Source organism: Pseudopodoces humilis, chromosome 20 (genome assembly GCF_049639895.1).
Source record: "Pseudopodoces humilis isolate 2021_Gansu_Grassland_sample_001 chromosome 20, ASM4963989v1, whole genome shotgun sequence".
In the NCBI taxonomy this organism is placed as follows: Eukaryota; Metazoa; Chordata; class Aves; order Passeriformes; family Paridae; genus Pseudopodoces; species Pseudopodoces humilis.
Genome location: NC_142219.1, coordinates 2587655 through 2610823, shown reverse-complemented (window position 1 = coordinate 2610823; position 23169 = coordinate 2587655). Strand labels below are relative to the sequence as shown.

The 23169-nt window shown below is 43.5% G+C and overlaps 2 protein-coding genes across 6 annotated transcripts; both read left to right on the top strand.

Moving 5' to 3' along the window:
- The first annotated feature begins 31 nt into the window (after positions 1-31).
- On the top strand, positions 32-6708 carry DENR (density regulated re-initiation and release factor). Of its 3 annotated transcripts, XM_014253716.2 has the most exons (9): positions 200-327; positions 836-906; positions 1257-1371; positions 2108-2127; positions 2244-2328; positions 2976-3065; positions 5054-5170; positions 5626-5765; positions 6414-6708. In XM_014253716.2, exons 2-9 carry the CDS (start codon positions 877-879, stop codon positions 6456-6458), a joined length of 642 nt encoding a protein of 213 aa, XP_014109191.1. In that variant the 5' UTR covers positions 200-327; positions 836-876; the 3' UTR covers positions 6459-6708. The 3 variants fall into 3 exon arrangements, with proteins under 3 accessions (XP_005524310.1, XP_087921214.1, XP_014109191.1); XM_005524253.3 differs by lacking the exon at positions 836-906 and having other exon boundaries at positions 32-327; XM_088065088.1 differs by lacking the exons at positions 200-327; positions 836-906 and adding an exon at positions 36-111.
- CCDC62 (coiled-coil domain containing 62) lies at positions 5782-23161 on the top strand. 3 transcript variants are annotated; one of them, XM_088065086.1, is made up of 13 exons: positions 5785-6361; positions 6873-7075; positions 7908-8052; positions 8340-8532; positions 9113-9279; positions 9558-9659; positions 9989-10160; positions 10246-10347; positions 11326-11414; positions 12201-12301; positions 16612-16780; positions 17400-17528; positions 21193-23161. In XM_088065086.1, the coding sequence occupies exons 3-13, from the start codon at positions 8017-8019 to the stop codon at positions 21220-21222; spliced, it is 1290 nt and encodes a 429-aa protein (XP_087921212.1). In that variant the 5' UTR covers positions 5785-6361; positions 6873-7075; positions 7908-8016; the 3' UTR covers positions 21223-23161. The 3 variants fall into 3 exon arrangements, with proteins under 3 accessions (XP_087921211.1, XP_087921212.1, XP_087921213.1); XM_088065087.1 differs by lacking the exons at positions 5785-6361; positions 21193-23161 and adding exons at positions 12897-13625; positions 19171-19374 and having other exon boundaries at positions 6841-7075; XM_088065085.1 differs by lacking the exons at positions 16612-16780; positions 17400-17528; positions 21193-23161 and adding an exon at positions 12897-13795 and having other exon boundaries at positions 5782-6361.
- Positions 23162-23169: the final 8 nt, after the last annotated feature.

Here is a 23169-nt window from a genome sequence, read left to right as displayed (position 1 = left end):
GCCGGCGGGGTCAAACCGTGCACGCCCCTCTCGCGAGACGGCGGCGCTGGGGCGGGCGCACGTGCGCGCGCGGTGAGGGACCGGGACCCGCCGCGGCCCGAGGGGCCTCCGGTAACACCGACACCGCCCCCGGGTCCCCCCGCCCCGCTCCGCTCAGCTCCTGCCTGGCGGCTCCCACACCCGCCCGCTCCCTCTCCTCCGGAGCCGCGGCGCTGCCGCCCCTCGCAGCGATCCCCCCCGGTGCTTGCTTGTACCGAGCATCCTCCTGGCGCCCTCCTTTCCGTCAGCACCAGCATCGCCCCGCCCTGCGAGCCCGCCCTTCCTCAGGTACCCGAACCGCGTCCCCTCGGCTTACCCCATCCCCTCAGCTCTGCCTCCACAAACCCCCCCAGCTCCCCCCGTGTCCGTGATTCCCCCGTGCCTGATGTCCCAGCACCCTTCCCCCGACACACCCTCGCCTTTTCCTCCTGACCGCCCAGCAACCCCCCCGCGTCTGTTTGGGGTCTTCATGAGCACTTCAACATCCTCACCCGCACTGTGCCCATCTACCGCCTGTCCTTGTCTCCCTACCTTGAACCCACCACCTCTGGAATTTTCCCTCAGCATTCCTCACTGCTCAGCATAGCTTGTACAACATCCGAAGCTCCCTCACACATACCCTGTTTGTTCCCATCGTCCTGGGGGATTTCTTGTGTGTTCCAGACTCTTTCCTTGTTGACTCCTGTCTTCTAAGTCCTTTGCTTGAAAACGTGTGTGTGTAAACCACTATTAAATCCATTAGTGGCTTGAGTTTGCTTTCCTTTTTTTATGCTCTGGTTTTTGTTTTTTTCCCCAGTGTTCTTGGATCAGACTGTGACTCTTCAGGCACTGATTTAAATGACCCTTTCCTTTGCTAATATGCGAGAGGTACCTGTGCCCCCACCGTTCGTGTGCCACTGATTTAACATGATACTTCACAATGTCCTTAACCCAGTGTGTTCTGTGATTCCATGCAGGTTTCTGAAAGGTCTTTCTTCATTTTGTGGCACTTTGGCTTCTTTCCCCTTATGTGCTAGAATTCCAGTACTGCTTGGTGTCCTTTGTAGCAGTTTTCCCCATGTTTTCATTATTTTTGACTCCCATTTTCTTCTCCATGATCTCTCACGCTCTTTTGACACTCTCACCTTTTTCCTCTGGCATTCTTGTTGAGTTGGGAGGGATGTGACTGACTTAAACCCAGCCCTTGGGTCCTGATTCTCTCACCCTGTGACCTCCAGGCTTGTGACATGGCCACAGATGTGGCTGAGCCGGTGGTCCCTGACTGCAGAGGGGATGGCAGGAGCGGTGCCAGGTCAGACGCCGATTACCCCCTGCGGGTCCTCTACTGCGGAGGCAAGTCCTGGGAGCTTCCTGGGTGTGAAAGGAGTGGGAGCACACATCTCTTCCTGCAGGAATCCACTAAAGCCATCAGCACAGAAAAAAGCCTCTGAGCATTAGTATGATAGCAAGAAATGGAATACATTAAATTGCTATACTGTGTTTAGAAGTATTCTTTACTCGTTCCATTTGTAGATATGTGGCTGAAATTTAAAAGGAAGTGAATAATCTTGACAGGTGTGTTTTTAGATAGGAATTTCATTTTGCTTCAGGCTGAAATACATTTGCAGGGCAGTAGGAAACAGCCCTGTTGTGTGTGAAAGTCTGCACAGTTGGTTTGGGTGTCCCCTCTTTGGGAAACTGGAGCTCTTGGAGAAAGGAAAGCTGACCAAAACACCTGGTACTTTGTTCAGTGTCTCTTTTGCCTCAGGTAGAAGTGGTTTTTTGTTCTGTAGCTTTTCCCAACCTTGGGCATCTCTTCCCCCTCCCTGGCAGCTCTTGCTGTGATGGTTTTATCCTAATGCAGAGCGTGTGAGCACAGGTCTAGTGAGAGAGGAATTAAAATGTAGAGTGGCAACAACAAAGAAATGTTTTTGAGTCAGTGTGTGGTTATAACCAGAAGTTATATAAGAACTCATCCCTGACTTTAAATCACCATTTGGAATTTAATTACTAGCCCTGTAAGTAAAAAGGTAAAAAGTAAAAAATTCCTTTTGTAATCTGTTCTTTCTTTCCCCCCTTCTTTTTCCAGTCTGTTCATTGCCAACAGAGGTGAGTTAGTTTTTTGTTGTCCACATTTCCTTCTATCCTATTATGCCCTGTTTTGGTGTATGTGTGATGTATTTTGTCATTCCTCCACTAACAACATTCATATGGCTTTTCTCCAGTACTGTGAATACATGCCTGATGTGACTAAATGCAGACAATGGTTAGAAAAGAATTTTCCAGATGAGTTTGCAAAACTTACAGTAGGTAAGAGTCTTTTCTATTTTCTAACTGATATATGTCCTTGGACATATTTAGAAATATATGACCTTGCCCATTTCTTATCTTTCCTTTTCCTGCTGTATCATGTGAAAGTTAATGCTTTTGATGCTGTGAAATAGGTTTAACAATGTCAGAAAATGCTACATAATCATTGTGTAGTTTCATTAATAATATTTGGTCTTTTTTATTATTTATCTTTTTTATTTATCTTTTATTATTATTTATGACATAAGTAGTCATCCATGCACTTGTTTCCCATCAGAGTTAGTTTATTGGATTTTATGTCTGTCCAGTCTACGGTGGATGAGGAAAAGTCATTAATTATGGGGAACTTACTTGTTTGCATTTGGAATTTCAATATTAACATTATCATTAATTTCTGTCTCTCTGTGCAAGAGCCTTTATTGAAATTGTCACTGTAGCTTTCAGCTGAGGCTTTTCTGAAGTCTAATGTGCATAAATACTGTAATGAAGATGTAAAATGCATCAGTCAAAAGGCTGATGCACCTCAGCATAGTTCACTGATTTAGCAAAACATCACTGTACCTTACTTTATGTTCCTTTAAGGCTGTGGATGTTTGACCACTGATTTTGGGATTTTTTTCCCCTCTCTTCTTTCTGCTGCATTTAAGAAAATTCGCCTAAACAGGAATCTGGGGTTGGAGAAGGCCAAGGAAATGTGGGAGGAGGAGAAGAAGAGGAGAAGAAGAAGCAAAAGAGAGGCAAGGTCTAAATAGATGGTTGTGGTACTGGTTTGAAAACTGTGTGGGGCATCCCTTTCTCAGCACAAATTCCTTGCCTTTTGGTGGTTAGCTCTGCACAGAACATAGGGAATATCTTCCTCCTTGTGTTCTGTGCCAATGGAAATGTTGGAGAGGAGGGACAGGCAGGGAAAGGTGACCTGCATCGTGTGCCCCATTGTTCCTGTCACCGCTGGCACGTTCAGGGAGCGATTCCTCCGGACCTGGAATCAGCTGGCGTTTCTCCCGGAATGCTCTGCCCTGTTGAGCAGCACTTTATGGGCTGCTTGCAGAGTGGAACAAAGGCTGCTTCCCTCTGTTAATGCCTCATAACTCTGCTTTTGCATTTATTCCTTCCACTACTCTGAATTCACGGAATAGGATTTGGTTTTATGCTTTTAAATCTATTACCTGTGTCTCCATTAGCAGCTGTGTCTCTTCCCAGCAATATGAATGAAAAACATTTTCAAAACCCAACTTTGGAAGATATAAATTCATGTGGAACAATTTAAACACACGTTTATCTTTGATCATTGGAGCTCTTTCTGCTGAATCAATTAACATATTTTCCACCGTAAATCAAGAGTGCTGGAGCTGTTAATATGCATTTGCTTGTGCAGTGTCAGTTGTGTGCAATGCTCCAGAAATTATGGTTAATACCCAGTAAGATTCATATTTTATGCCACATATATTTTTGCTTTATTTCTGGTATCTTGGTAACCAGTTTAATTTACCTTCTCAGCAAGCAATGACTAGTGACAACAGTAATTCATGTTCTGTAACTTGGATGCTTTTCCCAGAGATTTCAGGACATTTATTTCAACATTAATTTGTTTTGAGGGGTGGCGTGATTAGTTTTCAGTCTGGTTTTTGGTTCTAAAATAATAGTGTTTAAAATATTTAGTGTTTTTCTCCTGGAATCTAAAGTTTCATGAAAATTTACAGTATAGTGTTAAGTAGGATGGTGTAAGAGTGTGAAGGAAAACTGGCATAAACTTCCTAAAACACTGCAGAAACTCACTGAAGAAAATTTAAGGCAGAAATTTACTGTCTTAAAATTACCAGACATGACTATCAGACACCAATTTATAGTAAAAAAGAATTGAAAGTGCTGCATGTTAGAAACAAAAACAGTCACAGGGATTGGTTTACTTGTCATAAATTCTTTAGATTTTCATACTGAGAAGGCTCAGAAACATGAAACTTTGGTTACCCTGGAATAACTTGAGGACTGTACACGAAATTAGCCGAGATCTTAATCTGGCTTGAAGAATCCTAATGAGTGGAATGTATCTTTTGCATGCTTTACTCCAACTCAGCAATGCCTGACATGGGGAGTGTTCCCACGGGCTGGCCTAGGAGCAGGCAGTGGAAAGGTGGTGTTAAATGATGTGGAATTGGGCTGCTGTGACTGGCTGCTGTCAGAGCTCTGGGGTTTGCTGCTGGCTCACATATCCCTGTCTGGTTCACTGGGGGGTCATGCACAGGTGTCCAGAACTTGATCTGCTCTTTAACTCAGCAGCCTGAGGAAAGCAAGACCTTGTGGCCTCAGGAAATGGGCATGAGCAGCTTGCTTTGCCTCAGACACAAACCCTGAGGATGTTAAAAGAGAGTTGTGGAAAATATCAAAAATTTATTTCTAGGACTATGCCTAAAGAACGATATAAATGTAGAGCAAACACAGTGATGGTAAAGTGTGGGGAAAAGCCCTTTTTTTGCTGATTGTAGTTGGGGTCTGCTGTGCAGCTCGTGCTTGAATGCACATTTGACATGTATGTATTGTTATTTCCCATAATACTGGACTTTGATGACATCTTTCTTAAATAATAGTAAACCTCAGACAATGTGCAAAATAGTGTTGGGGAGGTAACAGTTTCTTTGTTTATAGGGACAAAATCTTGTATGCTTTTTCCTTTGATGAACTATGACATAATTTAATTATTCATGTAACCTTATGCTCTGCTTTAAAGGTGGAAGAGGTCAGATAAAACAGAAGAAGAAGACTGTACCACAGAAAGTTACAATAGCTAAAATTCCCAGAGCAAAGAAAAAATACGTCACCAGAGTGTGTGGCCTTGCCACATTTGGTGAGTTTGGGTTTTCCTGGTATTGGATGTGCCTGCCTTTAACCTCATGATATTTCTTCTGGTTGTGTTCCACTGGGGAATCTGCTTCCAGCTGTGAGATGAAAGTCCCAAGGTGCTTTTAGCATTTCTAAAGCATGTCAAAGGTACACTGACTTCCCACAGGGATAAATTATTAAGGTGCTTTTATTGCCATGATTTTTCAAACAAAGAGGGTTTTTTGAAGCAGAACATGTAGAGGACATTCAGCAATTTCTACCCTTGAATCATTTGTAGATCTGTAGAGTCAAATGTTTTGGGTGTAAACAACAGACTTGGCTTTCAATGGAAACTCTAGAAAGGCTTCAACTGAAAAGTGTCACTACTTTTTCATGTCAAAACAAGATTTTGGTTTTAATCTTGAGAAAATATCTTTCTCACAACAACTCTACTTAAATTGTCCATTTTCCCCTTGGCAGAAATCGATCTTAAGGAAGCACAAAGGTTTTTTGCTCAGAAATTTTCCTGCGGTGCCTCAGTAACAGGAGAAGATGAAATCATCATTCAGGGGGACTTTACAGATGACATTATTGATGTAATCCAGGAGAAGTGGCCTGAGGTAATAAACCCTTCTTTCTGTCAGGAGGACACACACTTTTCCACACTAGCCTGTGACTTTCCAATGGTTTTGGAAAAGGGTTTCATCTTTGGCAGCACAGATTGGTGCACAAAAATAAAAGAGCAGTTGTTGCATTCCCACCCTGCAGAGGGGAAGGCATGTCAGAATAAATCCAGCTGTCAAATATCTGTGGCTTCTTTGTGACCATTTCTTAACAGTGAGTGTCTATGTATTATTACACTGCCATCCTGTTTTTCAGCACCTCTTAAAATATTGCAAAATTAAAACAAGCAAAGAAGCCCCAAGCCCCACACATTTGTGCTTCAGAAGAGATCAGCTAGTGTGGGTTGGACTGAAATTTAAGGCTGAGTGCTGTAATTGCAAGGGCTTTCTCTGACTCTCCCTTGTCCTGGCATTTCCCAAGTGGAATTCTTTTGGTTTAACTCCATAGGCCTGTCTTTATTCCCAGCCCTGCAGGCTCAGCTGTGTCCTGTTAGCACATGTCACTCACACAGGATTTACAGCTGGGGATCTGGAATGGTGCTGCTCGCTTCTCCCACTCTTCACTACGTTTGCAGGGGTGCACACTGAAGGAGGCATGTACAAATTAAATACTTAATTTGCTGTGTTTTGGCTTTTTCTCCCTAGGTGGATGATGACAGCATTGAAGATCTTGGAGAAGTCAAGAAGTGATAGTGGAAGACTACCTTTATTTAATTATATGGTTATAAATGATAGAGCGAAAGTGAGGCTTCTAAATCCATTTGCTCTGCAGTGAAACTGTGGAGAACCTGTATCCTTGGCATTCTCACTGTTCTGTATAGGCTGCTGGGTTTTTTTTTTGTTTTGGGTTTTTTTTTGTGATATTTGCCAAAGTTAAATTGGGGTTCTACCATGCTTACGCATGAAGTAGATTTAAATAAAATTACTGTTCCTCACTGAATAGTTTCTGAAGTTTTTTACATCTGCTTTCCTCTACCTATCTTAAAGGAAAACAAGAATTTAAAGCATTAAAAGTTTGTGTTTCATCTGCTGTCCTTTCTGCTGAGCTTAAATGAATAAGGCATGTGGCTGATGTTAGCACCTTTACCTCTCATTTACCTGCAGAGAATTTTAGAAATCAGAATGGAACAAACATTCTAAAGATTTGTTAGCAGTGGAAGAACAATGAATCCTGAAGCGGTCATTCTACATCCCTGCCAACTGAATTATTTTATCAAGTGGAAACACTGAGAAATATGTGAATATGACTTAGAAATTTATTCTATTTTCATAATTCCAAGGATCTCCTAATCCTGCTGGGCTTCTAGGTGAGGCAATTGTAATGGCTTTATTGCTGCTTGTTCAAGAATGGTAGTAATGAACACAAATTAATAGCACTATTCCACAGGCCATGTCAGCAGGTGGGGTGGGGTGCCAGGTCTGCTGTTTGTACTCCCACAAACAGCCTCGAGCATCGATTTGATGATTTTTGTTTCACTGTTCCATTTAATAACAATAAATGCTCCCTGGTGGCAGAGTCCTGGAAGTGATCTGCTCCTGTCACTGCAGAGCCTCGGTGAGCTGAAAGCCAACGGGTTGATGTGTCAGACGCTCTGTGCTCTTCCTGTAAAGTTGCTTTTTTCAGTGATTTCTATTTATAAATCATGAGTGTATCTAAGAGATAACTTCATCCCTGTCGTTGGAAATAGTGTATCTCAAGAGCTGCCTGCATCTCTATAGTCCTCCCATTTAATGCTGAACAGGGAATTTGCCTCCAACCCTTAACATCCGTATTAACAACGTTATTAATTATCACATTTTTATTGCAGCTCCAGCCGCAGTGGAGCCCCGGGGTGAGGCGGGATTCGAACCCGCGGCCCCTTCGCTGCGGGGGGCGGAGCTTCCTCCAACGGCGGGCGGGGCCGGGCGGTGCCGGTGGGTCGGGGGCGGCCGGGGGTAACGGGGGATGACGGGCGGGGGCTGCGGGCAGGGAAAGGCCCTGGGCTTAGGAAGGGCTTCCCCAGCCGGGCGGGACAGCGGGGAAGCTGTGCGGGCCTGCCCGGGCACGGGGGCCGCTCCCCGGGGGTGGTACCTCAGGGCTCCGCCTCAGGCCCGCGGAGGCCGCCCCCGCCCGGCTGAAGGCCCCCTGTGCTCCCTCAGGGTCGGCGGTAACGGGGGAGCAGCGGTGGAGCCTCCATGCCGAACGTGACATCCTCGAAGGGTTCCCGCTTCCACTAATGCTTGGCAGAGCTCTAGCCCCAGGTCCCCTATGAGTTCATCACTGCTGCGTTCTGTTTCGCCCCAGGTAAAACATGGAAGTGCCGTTAGCAATCGGATCTGTTTTCGGTAGGAGGGTGCTCATGGTGCTGCTGAGGGCTTGAGTCATGGCCCACAGGTGGTAGGTACCGCCTTGTTCTGCAAAGGGCTTCAGTCAATGGCCACAGGTGGTGCCACGAGCATAAGGAACTTCTTGGAATGGTCTCTATTTATAATATAAACATAGGTCAACTAAAAATAAACCCTTTGAGTTTATTATGAGAGAATTTGTCACTTCCTTGTGTTGAAATGCATTCCGTGTCTCACCTTTTGTAGGCATTTAGCCCCAGTCACAAGAACAGCATCATCAGGAGGCAGAGACAGGAACTCAAGCTTTTAATTGCAGAACTGAAAGATCGTGACAGGGAGCTCAATGACATGGTGGCAGTGCATGAGAGACACATCCAGGCCTGGGAAGATGATCGCCAAAGAATACTGACTTTAGCAGAACGATGCAGCTTATTAACTAGTAAGTGTAGTGATGTAAAGAATGAGATCTTGGTCTTGTAAGTATGTTCAAGTGCTTCAACCCCTCAATAACAGTTTTACATCATATAAAGAACCATTTCCTACCCTTCAGCCTCAAATTTTATTGTCTTTCTCTGAGATCTTAACTTCCACACTGGTGCTGAAGTGATCTGATCTTGAAGGGGGTGTGATGATCAGATAACTCTTTCTCATCTGAATGTGTAAATTTCTTCTGTGAATTCTTTCAAAAATTATCTTATTAAATAAATATGAGGAAAGAGAAAAATTCACAACCTGCTGGCAAGTTACAGAGCCTTGTTCTGCTGCACAGCTCGGAACAAACTCAAACCACCCAGCAAAACACCTGGTGGCTCTGAACAGTCTCAGTGCAGAGCTCACCACGCAGTTCCTGTTCCATCTGACCTGGATAGCCAAGGAATCCTCCTTCAGAGTGTGCAACATAAGCATCCATGTCTGAATTGTGTGCTTTTAAAACACTGGGTTAAGTTATTTCTGAGATTTAAGAAATCGCGTGACAGCCTCTGAGCTGTTTTCTCACATACAACTTTGTCTCTTTTCAGGTGAGCTGAATGAGAGAAATGCAGTTATAAAATCACTGACCAAAAAGTTAAAGTTATTAGAATCCCAGCATAATGACAGTAAGATAACACTTGAAAACACACAAAAGAAATATCAAGAGCTCACTCAGAAAATAACAGATTCATCTGTTCACTGCCAGGCTTTGGAGGTAGGGGTTGAGTAATGGTCTGGTTTTGTAGTCCATGCATTTACAGGATGCCTGTGATGAACTGTAACATTCCAAAACTGATACATGCAGGGTGTTAAGACCCTTGATCACAAGCAAATTGAGGAACAATTTTTACTTCAGTCCTCTTTTCTCCAGTTTGCTCAGGATCCCACATTGCCACTCACAATGTTTAAATAACCTTGTGGACACATTTACTGGGAAAAAATAATAACTTTGAATCACTGAAGTAATAGCTGACACTTACTTCTGTTCACTAGGAGAAAAATCAGAGTCTCCACTGCACAATTTTGGAACTGTCTGCTAAGACAGACCAGCTGCAAGTGAGGGAACAGGAGCTTCTCAATATGCTTCAGCTGAAGGTAACATCTCTAACATCTGTCAGCTCATGGGCACTAAATGTGGTCAAACTGCAGTGCAGCTGTTGGTGACTGTGCCACAAGGCTTCTATCACTGCTGATCTCACTCATGGTTAATTCTTAGGCTTGTTTGAGAAGGGAAAAGTGGTCAGCAGTAAACTGGTTTATTTTCATAAACAAGCTTGTCTCCAAGATTTAATTTGGTGGCTTTCCTCAAAAGCTCAGAAGGAAATCTGTGGATCACTTTAACTACTGCAGAAGGATGCACGGTTGTTTTGTCAAAACCCATCCATGATATAAAAAATAAGAATTCATTGTGTTCCCTATTTCAGGACAAGGCCTTACTTGAAACAACCGATCAGATGAATGAGGTTGCATCTAAATTTAAAACACTGGAGAGTGCGATGCGTACATCAAAGCTGGAGGAATTCAGTCGCAACAGAGAACAGCAAGACCTCAGGCTGACACTGAGCGACGTTGTGTTTCAAATAAATAAGATGAGAGGTGAGTGTTTCTGCTGGGCACCTGATTCAGTGTAGGCCAGCACCATTCCTGTTCACTCTGGGAAACGCTACATTTCATTTTACAGATGTCCTCTCTGAAAAGATGAAAGAAAGCAGCAAGCACCAGGAAGAAATCAGTCACCTGAAACAAGAAAATGGCTGCTTGAGGAGTGAGCTGATACTGGCAGGTGAGGGTGGGCAGTTGGCCTTTCATGCCTTGGCTTTCGACAACTTAGAGACTTCCAGGCGGCAGTTCACTGATATCTGTGAAGGAGACAGCTTGTTACCTGCCTTCCTTGCAGCTTAATAAAAGTGTATCCCTTGTGTGCCATTCTTTTATGGAAGCAATATCTGGGACTTCTGCAGGGACACTTTATAAAATCTTGTGAAAGCACAAAGTTCACCAAAGTGATTACAGTGGGGAGGAGTAAGTGGCTCGGGGGATTCTCTCCTGAAAATGTTGAGACTCTCTCTTCTCTGTTGCTTTCTTTCAGTGATGGGTTTGGTTTAGGCTGTTTTAATATTCAGCCCTTGGTAAACTACATCTTGCTCTCCATAATAATTCTGGTTTTGGGTGGAAGAACATCTGGTGCTGCAGTGGATAGGAAAGATCACTGCAAAATTCTTGGGGACAGCCACAGAGACCTTGAAAGATTAAGTGGCCAAAGGCATCCTCTGCTGTGAGATAATTTCCTTGCCTATCATTTTTAGTCTGCTATTGCCTTTGCCATATATTGATGCCATGTCTCATGATTTTAAAACCAATAGAATTGAGAATTGTTTTGCTGCACTTCCCTCTATGTGCATGAGTTATAATTAATTAATTGAATTTCCTTTATGCTTCTCTCTTTTTTCCCCTTTTCCCTTTCCGTTTTCTCTTTTCCTTTCTGAAAACGTTAAATGAATCAGTCAGTGAAGCACAGTATCACTGCTAGTAAAATGAAGCCAGGTGCTGAGGAAAAGTCCAAGGAAAATACTTGATTTTTTTTGCTTTCTTGTGGGTTTTGTGCTCTTTTTAATCTGGAGGATAAACAGATGATCTTAAGAAAATGCTTTTGTATTGTTTCGGTACTCCTTTCTACTGCTACAGGCACAGCATTAGCAATGCACTTGCTTTGTGTCTATTCACCTGAAGTAATAAAAATAATTATTATCTTTTGAAACAGTGGAGGAAGCACAGAGGAAGGATCAACTTTATCAGTTTACCAAGTCTAAGCAAGCACGGATTGAAAAAGAATTGTCCAGTTTGCGACAGGTACAGCCCTGATTGTGTTTCTGCTCTGAGGTTAGAGAAACATTTTCAGTAACATCAGACCTGTGTGGAACAGTGTAAAAATGTTAGATCTAGATATTATTGATTAAGCAAAAAAAAAATCTGTTTGTGCTTTGCTGGGATCCCTGTAGAATTTTGATTTATTTCATTTGGGGTTCAGCTGATTTGCCCATGGTGATTCCAGGTTGGGAAGTCATGTGAAGGGCAGCAGGATTGGGATTGCACACCTGCCCAAGGTGAACTCAGCAGAGTAAGGGACACATTGTCCTGGCAAATCTGGTTTTTGTGACTTGTGTGTTCACCTGCACTCAGCTGAGGCTCTCAACGCATGTTCCATATTTTTAATTGCAAATAATTGGTGGGTAGTTCCCTTCTCCATTAGCTTCACAAAAAATCCCCTGCAGTGAAAGCCAAATCCCATGGTCACCATCCATGTCCTGTAATTCTGTAGTTGTGAACAACGTAATAACAACATGTATTAAATATCAGGTAACAGTACTGATATTTTATTTATTGTTCAGTGTGGTTCCATCTTAGAAGAGTATTCTAATCTTCTGATAGAAATCCTGTTTATTGCTGCAAAATGTTATTTTCCTAAATACATGCAGAGATGTCCTCTTAGATTTGAAGGTGTTTGTCAATAGTTTGACGATAGGCATTGGTTGATAAAAACATTTTGAGGATGTTTTTGGAAGGCAAGCACTGTGAACACTATGATGATGTTCCTGCACCCAGACATTCACTGATGCCCCTCACTGCCTCTAACAGGTCTGTGTAAAACAGCAGCGGGACTTACACTTCCTTCACGTCAACTTGGATAGCTCTCAGGAGTCCAGGCAAAAGCATGAAAAGGCAGCAAGTAGAAGGAGGTAAAGACATTTTTAATTTTTTTTTTTTTCTTAAATAGTTTGTTTTCAAGGAGAAATTTCACTGTTCAGCCCTAACTAACATCCTAACAGGGGTGTGTCTGGCTCAGGATGGCTTTGCTGGACTCGACCACAAAAATCCAGTGAAGCTGTCAAGTACCTTGTGTTTTATTTGGTCAGGAGAGAGCACGAACATCAGTCACAGACCAAGTGGTGCAGCAGGCCAGACAGCTCATGATTTTTTTAGAAAGTGAGCTAGTCTGGTGGTAGGGGTGTTAACCTGGCTCCCTACTACTTTTGTTTAAAAAGCAAAGTTTATTTTAGGAAGTAAACTTAGAGAATTGGTGCACACCCTGGAGGTTCAGACAGAATTGCCACACTGTATAAAACACGAGGGAACTCTCAGACTGGTTTTGAAAAGTAACAGCCAAATCTGGGCAGATTTTCTGTGGGGTTTTGGCAGGATACAGCTGCCTGGTGGTGTGTGAGCTGCTGCAGAGCCGTGGCAGCGGCTGGTGTTCTGCAGAGCTTTAAGAGTGCACTTGGGGATGCTCTTTACCTGCAGTGTTTCTGACTTGTTTTTGTCGTGCCATTGTAGCACAGGGGCCACATTCTCTGCCTCTGAAGGCCCCAGCGAGACAGACAAGGGTAGGACTGAGGGCAGCCACGGGATGTGCGAGGAGTGTGGAACTGCACCAGTTCCAGCAAGTAGGGTAAAACCCACCCCTGAGATGTGTGAAGTAGATAATAATAGACAGTTACTGAATGCTTCAGACTTGGAGGAAACTACCTCAGCGTTCTTAAACCCGTGTCAAAAAGTTGTGAAAGGCTTGGCCGTCCCTGCGGAAGGAGGAGAAAAGCAGGATGTTGCATCAAGCTTTGATGAGCTAGACAGTGAAAAATTTTGTGAGGCAAGGCCATTGAGAAACAGGGAAATTGGAGAGAAAGGAGTGAAAAGCAGAGACCGAAAAACCTTTGAGGTGTCTTTGCCTTCATATGATCATTGGGTTAACATCAAATCTCGTGTAGATTTGCAAAGCACTATGATCCAGAGCAGCACCACGTCTGACCAAACTGATAATGGAAACAAAACCTGGGAAGAGAGATCTGACACTGAGTCAGATAGCAGAGAGACTTCTGTGACTTGCAAGTCTGATTCTGATTCCTGTATTAGTAAGTTCATCGTCAATAAACAGTGGAAGCCACTATCAGATCTGGAATGGCTGGAGATTTTCAAACCCAAAAAGAAAGATGGAAATATGTGCTGTGGAAAAGATTACAGCTGTTTCAAGACTGCACAAGAGATGAAATGTACCTCCTCAAAAAAGTTATGAGTTTGTTGCTTTTAAGAAATAAGCATAGACTTACGTAGAAATTTAGGTGTGTAAGCTCTCAGTATTATCTCAAGCTATGTTTAAAGTAAATGCTGTTTTAAATTTAGTCTATTAAGCTGAAAAGTAACAATTTAAAATAAAAATAGCTCTTAAAGTATCATGATTCTATTTTTATGCATTTTTTTTTTCTCCTCTCTTATCCCCAAGAGCTGTGTGGGCAGGAGAAGCTGCCATACCATATAACTTAGCCAAATAAACTAACTGAGAAAATCCTATGGGTTTTTGAAATCTCAGGTGTTTCTTGTAACTCTGACGGATCAAATATGTTCTGACCAGAGCTGGACTTGTACAGTGATGTGAGGCAAGAAACAGATCCAGGTTTTGTGTGATGCTTTAGTGACTGTGTTATTTCAATTGAGAAATCACACCTTGGCTGGGCAAGAATGTAGGACACAGCTCTGAGCACAGGCTGCTGCCTCTGTCAGGGCAAGACATGAGATGGCAAGATATAAAGGACAGCAATCTGTCCACTCTCCAGTTCATGGGACTCTCTCTTTCTGCTTGTACTGTGGGAGGAAAAGGACATGTGGTTGGGGACAAGCAGGATGAGGTTTCTAGTGCTGAAAAGTGTCACAAGAAGGCTCAGGTGCCCCAGTGATGTTGGAATGTGTCTGAGATAAAAACCTGCTCTGCATTTACAGAAGTGGCTTTGTGCCTGCATAAGCAAAGACATTCAGAGCTGGACTTGCTGTGGATTTGTTCTATTTCCTTTCAAAAAACAGATTTACCAGCTTTATTTTAGAAGGATTTCTGAAGTTTCACAGCTATTTCATAGCTGTTTTTCAGCCAGAGGAGAGGAGCCTTCCAGCTGGTGGTTTGACAAGCACAGTAAATGAACAGCTGTTTAAACCTGCTCACAGTGTTTGCCAGCAAGCCTGCCCAGCATCCAAACAGATTCATGTTATGGAATGGAAAGATCTGATGTATGGATGCTTTCATTCTGTGTGGCTTTTGAAACAGAAATATTGTAGAAACGGTTGCTGCAGTGAGACAGACCTCTTCAGAAACAAGGTGAATGGGCAGCCACTGAAAAAGAACGCTGGCCTGGCACATTCCCACGTGCTTTAGCTGAGCTGCACATGCCGTGTGGGTTCTCTCTAGTTTCCACTGCCTATAAATCACTGAAAAGTCTCCACTCCCCTTCTGTGTAGCCTGACCTTTCTTACCAACTCCCCCAGCAGCACCAATGACACGCTGCCATCCCTCCAAATCCCTTTTGAGGCTGGATCACGAAAGCTGCTTTCACTTTTTGTCTTGCCCTATTTGTCTTGTCCTTGAGTGAATTTTAAGGGAAAAGGAACAAATTCAACCTGGGCAGTGCAGCTAGAACAGATCTCCACTTAGGGGGGTCTGTGCTACCCATTTGGGATTTGCTGCTGAGCTCTCCAGTTTTCTTGATGCCCACATTTGGTCCTGGGGCCCTGCTAATTGGAGATGGATTGACTCAGTGCAAATCCCTGACTGTCTGCTCCTCTCCAGCCTCTGCTGACTCGGATTTGCCAGGCAATAAATCCTCGCCCGTAAATGGGAGGAAGGCAGGAGCAGTGCTTCTGTGAAGGGATTAATGGCAGAGACCAAACACAGCATTCCTCCTCCTTGAATCTGGATCCTCCAGTTTTCCATTGCTGCTTTCAGAGTGCTGATGATGTAGTTTGTGTTTAGGGAAGGGTGCTGGCACCTCCCTGTCAGCCCAGCAAATATTTTTGCCATGAGTTCCTGAGTTCTGGAACAGCCAGCAAGGAGGCTGTTAACAGTCAAATACCTTCCCCGATGGCAGAGGGGATTGTGAAATCCCAGAGTGCAGGAAGCATTTCTGTGTGTTCTGACTTGGTGAGTTCATTTATGTTGGGCCAACATTTGCTGCCTTTGGATTTTTATCTCAATTCTCATTTTACAGATGGAGCATCAGCAGGTACTTGTTGATTCTGCGTGGGCTGGACTAAGACACTCATTCCTGAGCCATTTCCCTGCCTCAAAATCAAACCTGTGTGTTTTCCAGGACAGGCCCTGCTCATCTCATCTCCTCACACCCCTGTTCCAGGCACCTTGTTCCCTCACATCTCCACAGAACCTTTCCTTGTCAGAAGCACAGACATGAGATTTTCTCTCTTAAAAGAGAGCTTGTTTTGTCCCAGTGTTTTATGGGAGAAGTGAAATGGGACACAGCAGACACTCATGAGCTGGCAACTCTCGTGAGGGCTTTTTCCTAGATTGAATGTCAGTTAAAAATTTTTAACCTATTTTTAACAGTCTTGCCAAGCATGGAATGCATTGTTACACCAAAATAAGTATCTAAAGAATATCTAATGAAATGTCATCAATTCAAATAGAATACTTGCTTTAAAATAGATGTAATTTTTTATTATTTGCCAGTCCAGGCAGGGCTAGCACTCTGCTTCTGTTCTGTTCAGAAGCTGATGAATGTGGTTTGCTCCTGTATTTAAAAACAAATAAATGCAAGCCTCTTTGGGAAAGCTCTCCTGTGATCTCTGAATTGAGAGGATGACTGTAAAACACTGTGAAATTCCTTTGAATGCTACACCTACAAATATTAATTTGCCTGAAGGTTGATTAGAACCAAAAAGGGATTTGGGTGTGAGAGGGGAGCAAGTAGCAGAATATTGGGAAGAACAAAATATTGCCTTTTGTGTGCTCTTTTGCAAGGTTAAATACACACTCAAGCACATAGTCATGGAGCTGGTTGAGACTGGTTGAATGTCAAACCCTCGTCCTCAGAGGATGAAACTGATCTAGTGAAGCTGTTAAACACGGGAATGCTCTGAGGAACAGGCTAATCTCCCAAGCTTCTTGGCTCAGGGCCCACAGTTATTTATGTTGTGCCACAATTTTTCCTTGAAAAGTTAAAAAAAAAAGATGGTGATGCTCTTTCTGCCTATGTCTTAATTTTTTTTTTAACAGTGAGGGACACATGGATCTGAATTCCCTCCGCTTGGATTCTCCTCTCTTGACATCCACTCAGAAGAGCAATGTGACTCAAAGTTCTGGGAAATTCTCTGATGAAGACTCTCCTCTGGACATCAGTGACTTGGCAGTAACTAAACCAACAAACAGATACTACATGAACACAGTCAGTATCTTATTGCACAATGTCCTTGACTGATTTTAAGGGAAATTATGGGGAATTATGACTGATAGTAGGAATTCAAATGTCTCCTGGCATGGAAGAACTGGGGACTCAAATGATGAGACAGCAGGCTTATGGCAAAGATGATAACATTTTTTTTTTTTTTTTAAATAACTTTTTGTTGCCTCAGTATATCTTGGACAGCATAAGTATAAATGAGTTTTTAAAAAATAAATAATATTTTGGAATGAAAAGCTTCAGGAAAATAGATGCTGGCTAATTGGTAATTAAATACCTGAGCACACATGGATGCAGTTATCAGAAGCTATTGGACATTGTTTCTTTCCTTTTCTACTTGGTCTTCCCTCTTTCTCATGTCTATTCTCCCCTTTTTCCCTGAAGTACCTCTCTTGTGGGTGCTCCACATACCTGCATGTGGAAATCTGCTAAAAATGGCACTAGGAAAGAGCTCTGTGTTTATCAGAAACACCAGCAGTTAGAGAGTCCGTTACTTTGCAAACATTTCAGACTCAAAATGCTGATTCTTGGTGCATTGTAATTCTTTGAAATCCTCCAAAAAAAGATCCTTCCATAACTTTGGCTCCCTCTCTGTGTCCTGCAGGACACCAGTTCCCTGTTCTGGAAGCTGGAGCGCTCCTTGGCCCAGTCCCGACAGATGCTTGCTGATCTGGAGCTCAGCCTTCTCCACACAAGCCCTTCCTGCATCCCCAACACCAAAAACATGAATAAGGTACAGATTGCTCTCCCAGGACAAGGGTGAGGTGTTCTGGAATACTGATTGGGAATGTCCTTTCCCTTATCCTTGGCTTGCACTGCATTAGCAAAGCATGAGGAGGATATTGGTTATGATGAGACCATTCCTGCATGCCTTAGTGCTTGAATTTTTTATGGGATTCTGTTTGGCTGCTCAAGATCATGACAGGATTTGACTCCTGCATGTGTCTGAACAGATGGAAGGCAGAAGTAATTTTGGGGCGAGCTGCAGGAGGTCTAGAAAAAAATGAACACTGGTTCTTTCTCACTTGAATCAAATGAGATGATTTCTCAGGCTCAGCACACACTCACTGCTCTGCTGTCCCACAGACTTGCAGTCAAAACTGGTTTATTATTATATTCATGGGCAGGAGGGCAGTATAGGGAATAGGTAGTATATAGGATACTTTGGGTGTGAATTTAAACTAGGAGCTCAGTTTAAATAAATCCAGAGTTCTTGTGGGTTAGTAGTTTTAGCTCCTTCATTGCAGGGTCAGAGAATATATTCAGTGGTCAAAGAAAAGAACCTGTATGTAGCTGTCATAGCAGTTTATTTTATGAGCACAAGTGCTGATAAAGTTCCTGTTGAATATTTGGGCAGTAGAAGTAATCAGAGAAAGGGTCACTTGTTTGGTGAATAAATATCCATAAGAACTTCTACCTTGTTTGACAAGGACATTGTACCTTTTGTCCCAGAAATGAGCACACTTGTGCTGGTGTAGATCCCAAAGGGAGGATTTAGGCTCCTGGTTTCAGAGCAGTGCTGAACCCTCATCTTCATCCTCACACGTATCACCTCCCTCTAAAAAGTTGCACTCCTTTTAGCCTTAGATGAACTTGACCAGAACAACGTTGCTGTAAGGAACAGACAAAGCCATTTTTATAACATTCAGAACCATAAACCCTTCGCTGTGCTGGGCCTGAGTGTAAATGTTGTGTGCCAGCGTTTGCATAAACTGAAAGGATATTTTGTTCAGAAGCTTCTCTGCAGGATTTCATTCAGTGGCAAAGACAGCAGCAGTTTAGTCTTTTGCAAGGACTCCTGAGTAGGAGGATTCCTGAAAAGCTCCCTGCACACAGTGCTTGCTTGTGGCTCTTGCCCAGCCCCATCAGCTGTCTGGCTCCTGCTCACTGCTTGGCACGTCACAGCTCGGCTTCTCCGGCTGCCCGTGACTCTGCTTTAGAAGCTGATGCTGCATTTTTGAGCTTGGAAACTGGCTTTTCCTTCAGCATGGGTGCTTTGGTGGATAGAAAATGAAGCAAACCCGTGTGTAGTGGCGGGAGCAGATCCTGAGCCACATCTGTGGAACTTTGATCTACTTTCAGAGCAGTTCTGGGCAAAAACTCGTCAAGCGTGTTTGAGTTAATCTATGCAGGCCAGCTAAACTGTGCTTAAATCCAAGCTTACCTGGGGCTGTTTTAAACTGAGCTTTAGAACGTAATAAATATGAGATACAGCCTTTAGAATTTAATCAGGGGGAGTTGGTACGTGTTGGATTCTGTGACCTGCTTGCAGGGGGAGGAGAAGGGGGAATTAAGAAGTGTACCCCTGCTGCTCACCAGCTTGAATCTGGCAGCTCTGGAAATTTTATTCTCTGAGTCCTTTGATTTCCATGTAGTTTTTTTACATTACAATAGAAACAACAGAACTTGCAGAAACTCTTCACAGAAGCCAGTTATCTGCTGCAGAAGAAAGAGATGCTAAGCTTCCTTTTTTTTCTTTGTGATGTTCCCTCAGCATGAAGGTGTTCTCAGTTTGATCTTTTTTTGTTTGCTTCCCTCTTTATAAATGCATCTGCAACATGAATACACTTTATGGATTTTTGAGATGGGCCTGGCACAGGATTCTGAGTGCATTTCCAATAAAACTTTTGTGAGTACTGTAACAGCAAACAGATATTAAGTCAGCAAATAGTTCCTTTAGTCAAATAATTAAACTTTTCTCAAGCATGTTCCTCATCCTCAGGGCAGTCAGATCTCACAGCTTCATTCCCCAGTACCTGCACTCTCCTTATTGTAGTTAAAACCCTTCTGTGTGTTACAGATAACACCATCAAGGATGTGAATGTTGTTGAATGAGAGATTGGGAAGCTTTTCCCAGTGCCAAGGCCAAGGGCTGTTTTAGGATACTGTTCCTGGGCTCAGAGCCCCAAAAGTAGAATGTATTGAATAGAGCTGTTTCAGAATATCCAAAGCAGCCTTGCCTACAGCAGATTGGTTTTTATTTTTTGAATCAGGAAATTTCTCACTCTCTGATTATTTGTTCTCCTATTATGGATTGGATGTTTGCAATAGGCACCACCTTGTCTGGTTCTGAGGACAAAAGAGTAACCAGATATGGTTAAAATCCTGAACACCACATGAAACTGAATAAGAACCAGCAACAATGAGGAGAAAAACTGGCCAAAAAAAAAAATAAAATCTTCCAGTGCTGACACAACCCAAGCTGGTGCTCAGTTCTTTCCTGGGTATTCCAGCTGCAGTCCCTCGGCTGTTTGTGGAGCAGAACCCACCGTGCCCTGGGGAGTCAGGCTGGTTTGCAGCACCCTGGTGTTGTGCTGGTTCTGCAGGAAGCCTGGAGACACTGAGTCTTCTCTCAGAGCCCCTCGGGGGCTGCAGAGTGCAGCTGATGGGGCACTTGCAGGAGATGGATGCTGAGTAGCTGGAATGCCAAACCTTCCTCTGCTGTAATCTTCCTGTGCACAGAGAGAGCTCTTCCTTTCCTAAAAAGAGCCCTGAGGTAAAAGCAGCCACAGGTTTTATAGGTTGAAGCCAGCACTGTGACTTGCATCCTGAAACCACTGATGTTACAAAGCTTCAGGAGTAAATCCCCAAAAGTGCTGAGCCCCGTGCTGAGGCAGCAGAGTGGGGAGAGCATGCTGAGCCTACAGAAATAATCACATTTGCCTCAAGTGGGAAAGAGACAGTGAAACAAACACCCCACAATCCACTGTAGATCCACAACAAGAATGAGTAGCTCTCCAAGTCACTGGCTAATGCATAATTCTCATTTTCTTTCTGTGTTAAAAGGCACTGAATTACTATGATCAGTTAGATCTGGAGCAGTGCAGGTCCAGAAATAAGTAAACATTTGTGCAGTTTCATATAGAGAAGTGATTGAATTGATTCTGGTTGTGTTTGTTTGGCTTTAAATTGCTTTGAAACTCATTTGAGGGCAGGTGCACTGACAAACATCAGGGCAATTTCCTCCCTAGCTGCCAGTGATTTAGGCACTCTCATCAGTCAGTTGTTTTGCCTCTAGAGAGAGGTTGGGTGGGGGGGAGTTGCAGAACTCAGGAGGAAAGCAGTGAGTAAAAGGCTATATTCAGTTTTGGACACAGCACCATGTGCCACTGCTCATAAATGGTGACTCAGTGGCTGGCCTGGGGCACAAAGATCACTCCTTTCCTCAAAGCCAACTGGAAAGGTTTTATTTCCCAACACCCTGGTGGTGGCCCTGAGACTGTTGCCTTTCTGTGAAGTACTTTGTTTACTTTTTCCTCTTTATATTTTTACTCTGTGTTCTTACTCTGTTTGCAGTGTGAAAATGTGTGTAGTAAATTCACGTAAGTGTGGTTGCTTCAGATGTTTCAGAGGAAATATTCCTGCTTTTTAATAAAAATCTTTTCCATTTTCTGCAGAGGAAGAAGTTGTTTCCAACACCGAGGTAATTCTGAGGACCGAAGATCATCGACCCGGCAGCTACAATGGAAAGTTACCTCATTTTTTCCCATCCTCCTGAGTGTTTGAAAGACTCATAAGTGGCAAGAAGAAGTGACTCTGCAGGAATGTATTTTATCTTGAAATAAAACACAGAATTACGCCAAGATTAACAAAGCTATTTTTATAGCTGAGAGCTCAGGTTAAACACTAGCTTGTTTTTTAAGAATCTGAAGTGTGTAATTCTTACAACATAGGAACTATTTTTCTTTTTATTTTTTTATGGTGGCTCAGAAATATTTATAGAGTATGACACAGCCAAGCATTCTCCTTTTTTTTTTCCTTTTTTTAGCATATTGTTTTTGTTCTGGATTTCTTGCCTTGTAGAGAGAGAGATGAATAATGTTTATAGTAAGTTCCCAATTAGTGTTGTAAGCAGGAACTGCCTCCAATGTTGCTGAAATGGGAGAGCTGTCACCCATAAGATGGGCAGAACAACTTTCCACGCTCAGGAGCTGATTATTACAACAAAAGTTTATGGTATCAGGTGTATATGGCCTCTGTTTGCACTGCAGAGGTAGCCAAGTATGATGTGACCTTTTTTTAGCATTTAAACTGGATTGATCTTTGCTGATTGGGCAAGATGTGCTGTTATCACAATTTGAACTTATTTTTTAACTAAGAAATCAAATGAGCTAATAAAGCTGATACTTTGCTGTGTCACTCTTGCCCATTTAACACATTTAGCACTTGATTCCAGACACTTCTCAGCACAGATACAAGTGGGCTACTCAGCCCTGTGTAGGTTGGGAGCACTTTGGGACACCAGTGCCTCTCCCACAGCCCTGTGCCAGCATTTTTCCTGCTCTGGGGCGGCCAAGGGTGGGAGTTTCTGCTCCATCCACTGCCACCAATTATTGCAGAGAAACACAACACTCCACAGATTCCCCTTGTTAACTGTTTCGTTTTCTGCTTTCTCTTTAATTACTCCAGTGACAGCCTTTCCTGCAGGTATTAATGGCCCCAGAATTAGGTGGCCAATTCTGACAAGAGCTGCTGTTCTCCAGACTCTTTCCCTGCCTGCTCACCAGCGTTACCCACAGAGGGAAGCTCAGGTGCTCCAGCACTTTCCAAGTTTCCTCAAGCCTTTACCAAGCATTTATTCCTCTACCTGCACAGAACCTTCTCAGGCTCCATCCTCACAATCTCCTGCTCTGGATATGACAAGAATTCCCCCTAAAAAGCCAATTATAACGATGCTCACCCTGAAGCTGTTCCAGCAGCTACACAGAGAAATTGGTGCAACTTCCAAGCAGCAGCTGTGTTTAAATGTGTTTGAGATTATTTGGATGAACTCAGTGAGTTTAAACCCCTTGAGAGTTTAAAATGATGACTTTAAAATCAATATAGAAAACTGAGCTGGAGCGATGCATTGAGGATCTGAAGAGCCCTAGGATTTTGTGTCGGGGCTGCCCTGGGTTTGTGGAATGGGAATTAAGGGAATAACTGGGTTAATTTATTCACCACTAAGTGACTTAAAACCCAACTGCATTCTTGACCACACTCTGATGCTGAAATGGAAACGCTTCAAACTCGGTGCCTTATTTCTGGAAGCAGATCAAATACTCCAGGGAGCCTTTTGCTATTGTATCCTTGGACTGAATTATTATTTAAAGACAACAAAGCTTCTGTTCAGCCGCGGCCTTTCCGCAGGGTGGATACGAGCTCCGGTCATTGACTTTGGTAACGGGAATTGGTGTTGGAGCTACGCGGCCCAGAACGAGCTGCAGGTGCAATGGGAGAGGGGTGAAGACGGGCGCTGAGAAGGGACGGTGGTGCTGGCGCTGACCGCCGTTCCTGGTGTTTCCTGAGCTGGGGAATCACCTTGGTGCCTGGTGCTACGGAACGTGTCCCCTTCTCCGTGTCCCCTTCTCCGTGTCCCCCTTTCCGTGTCCCCT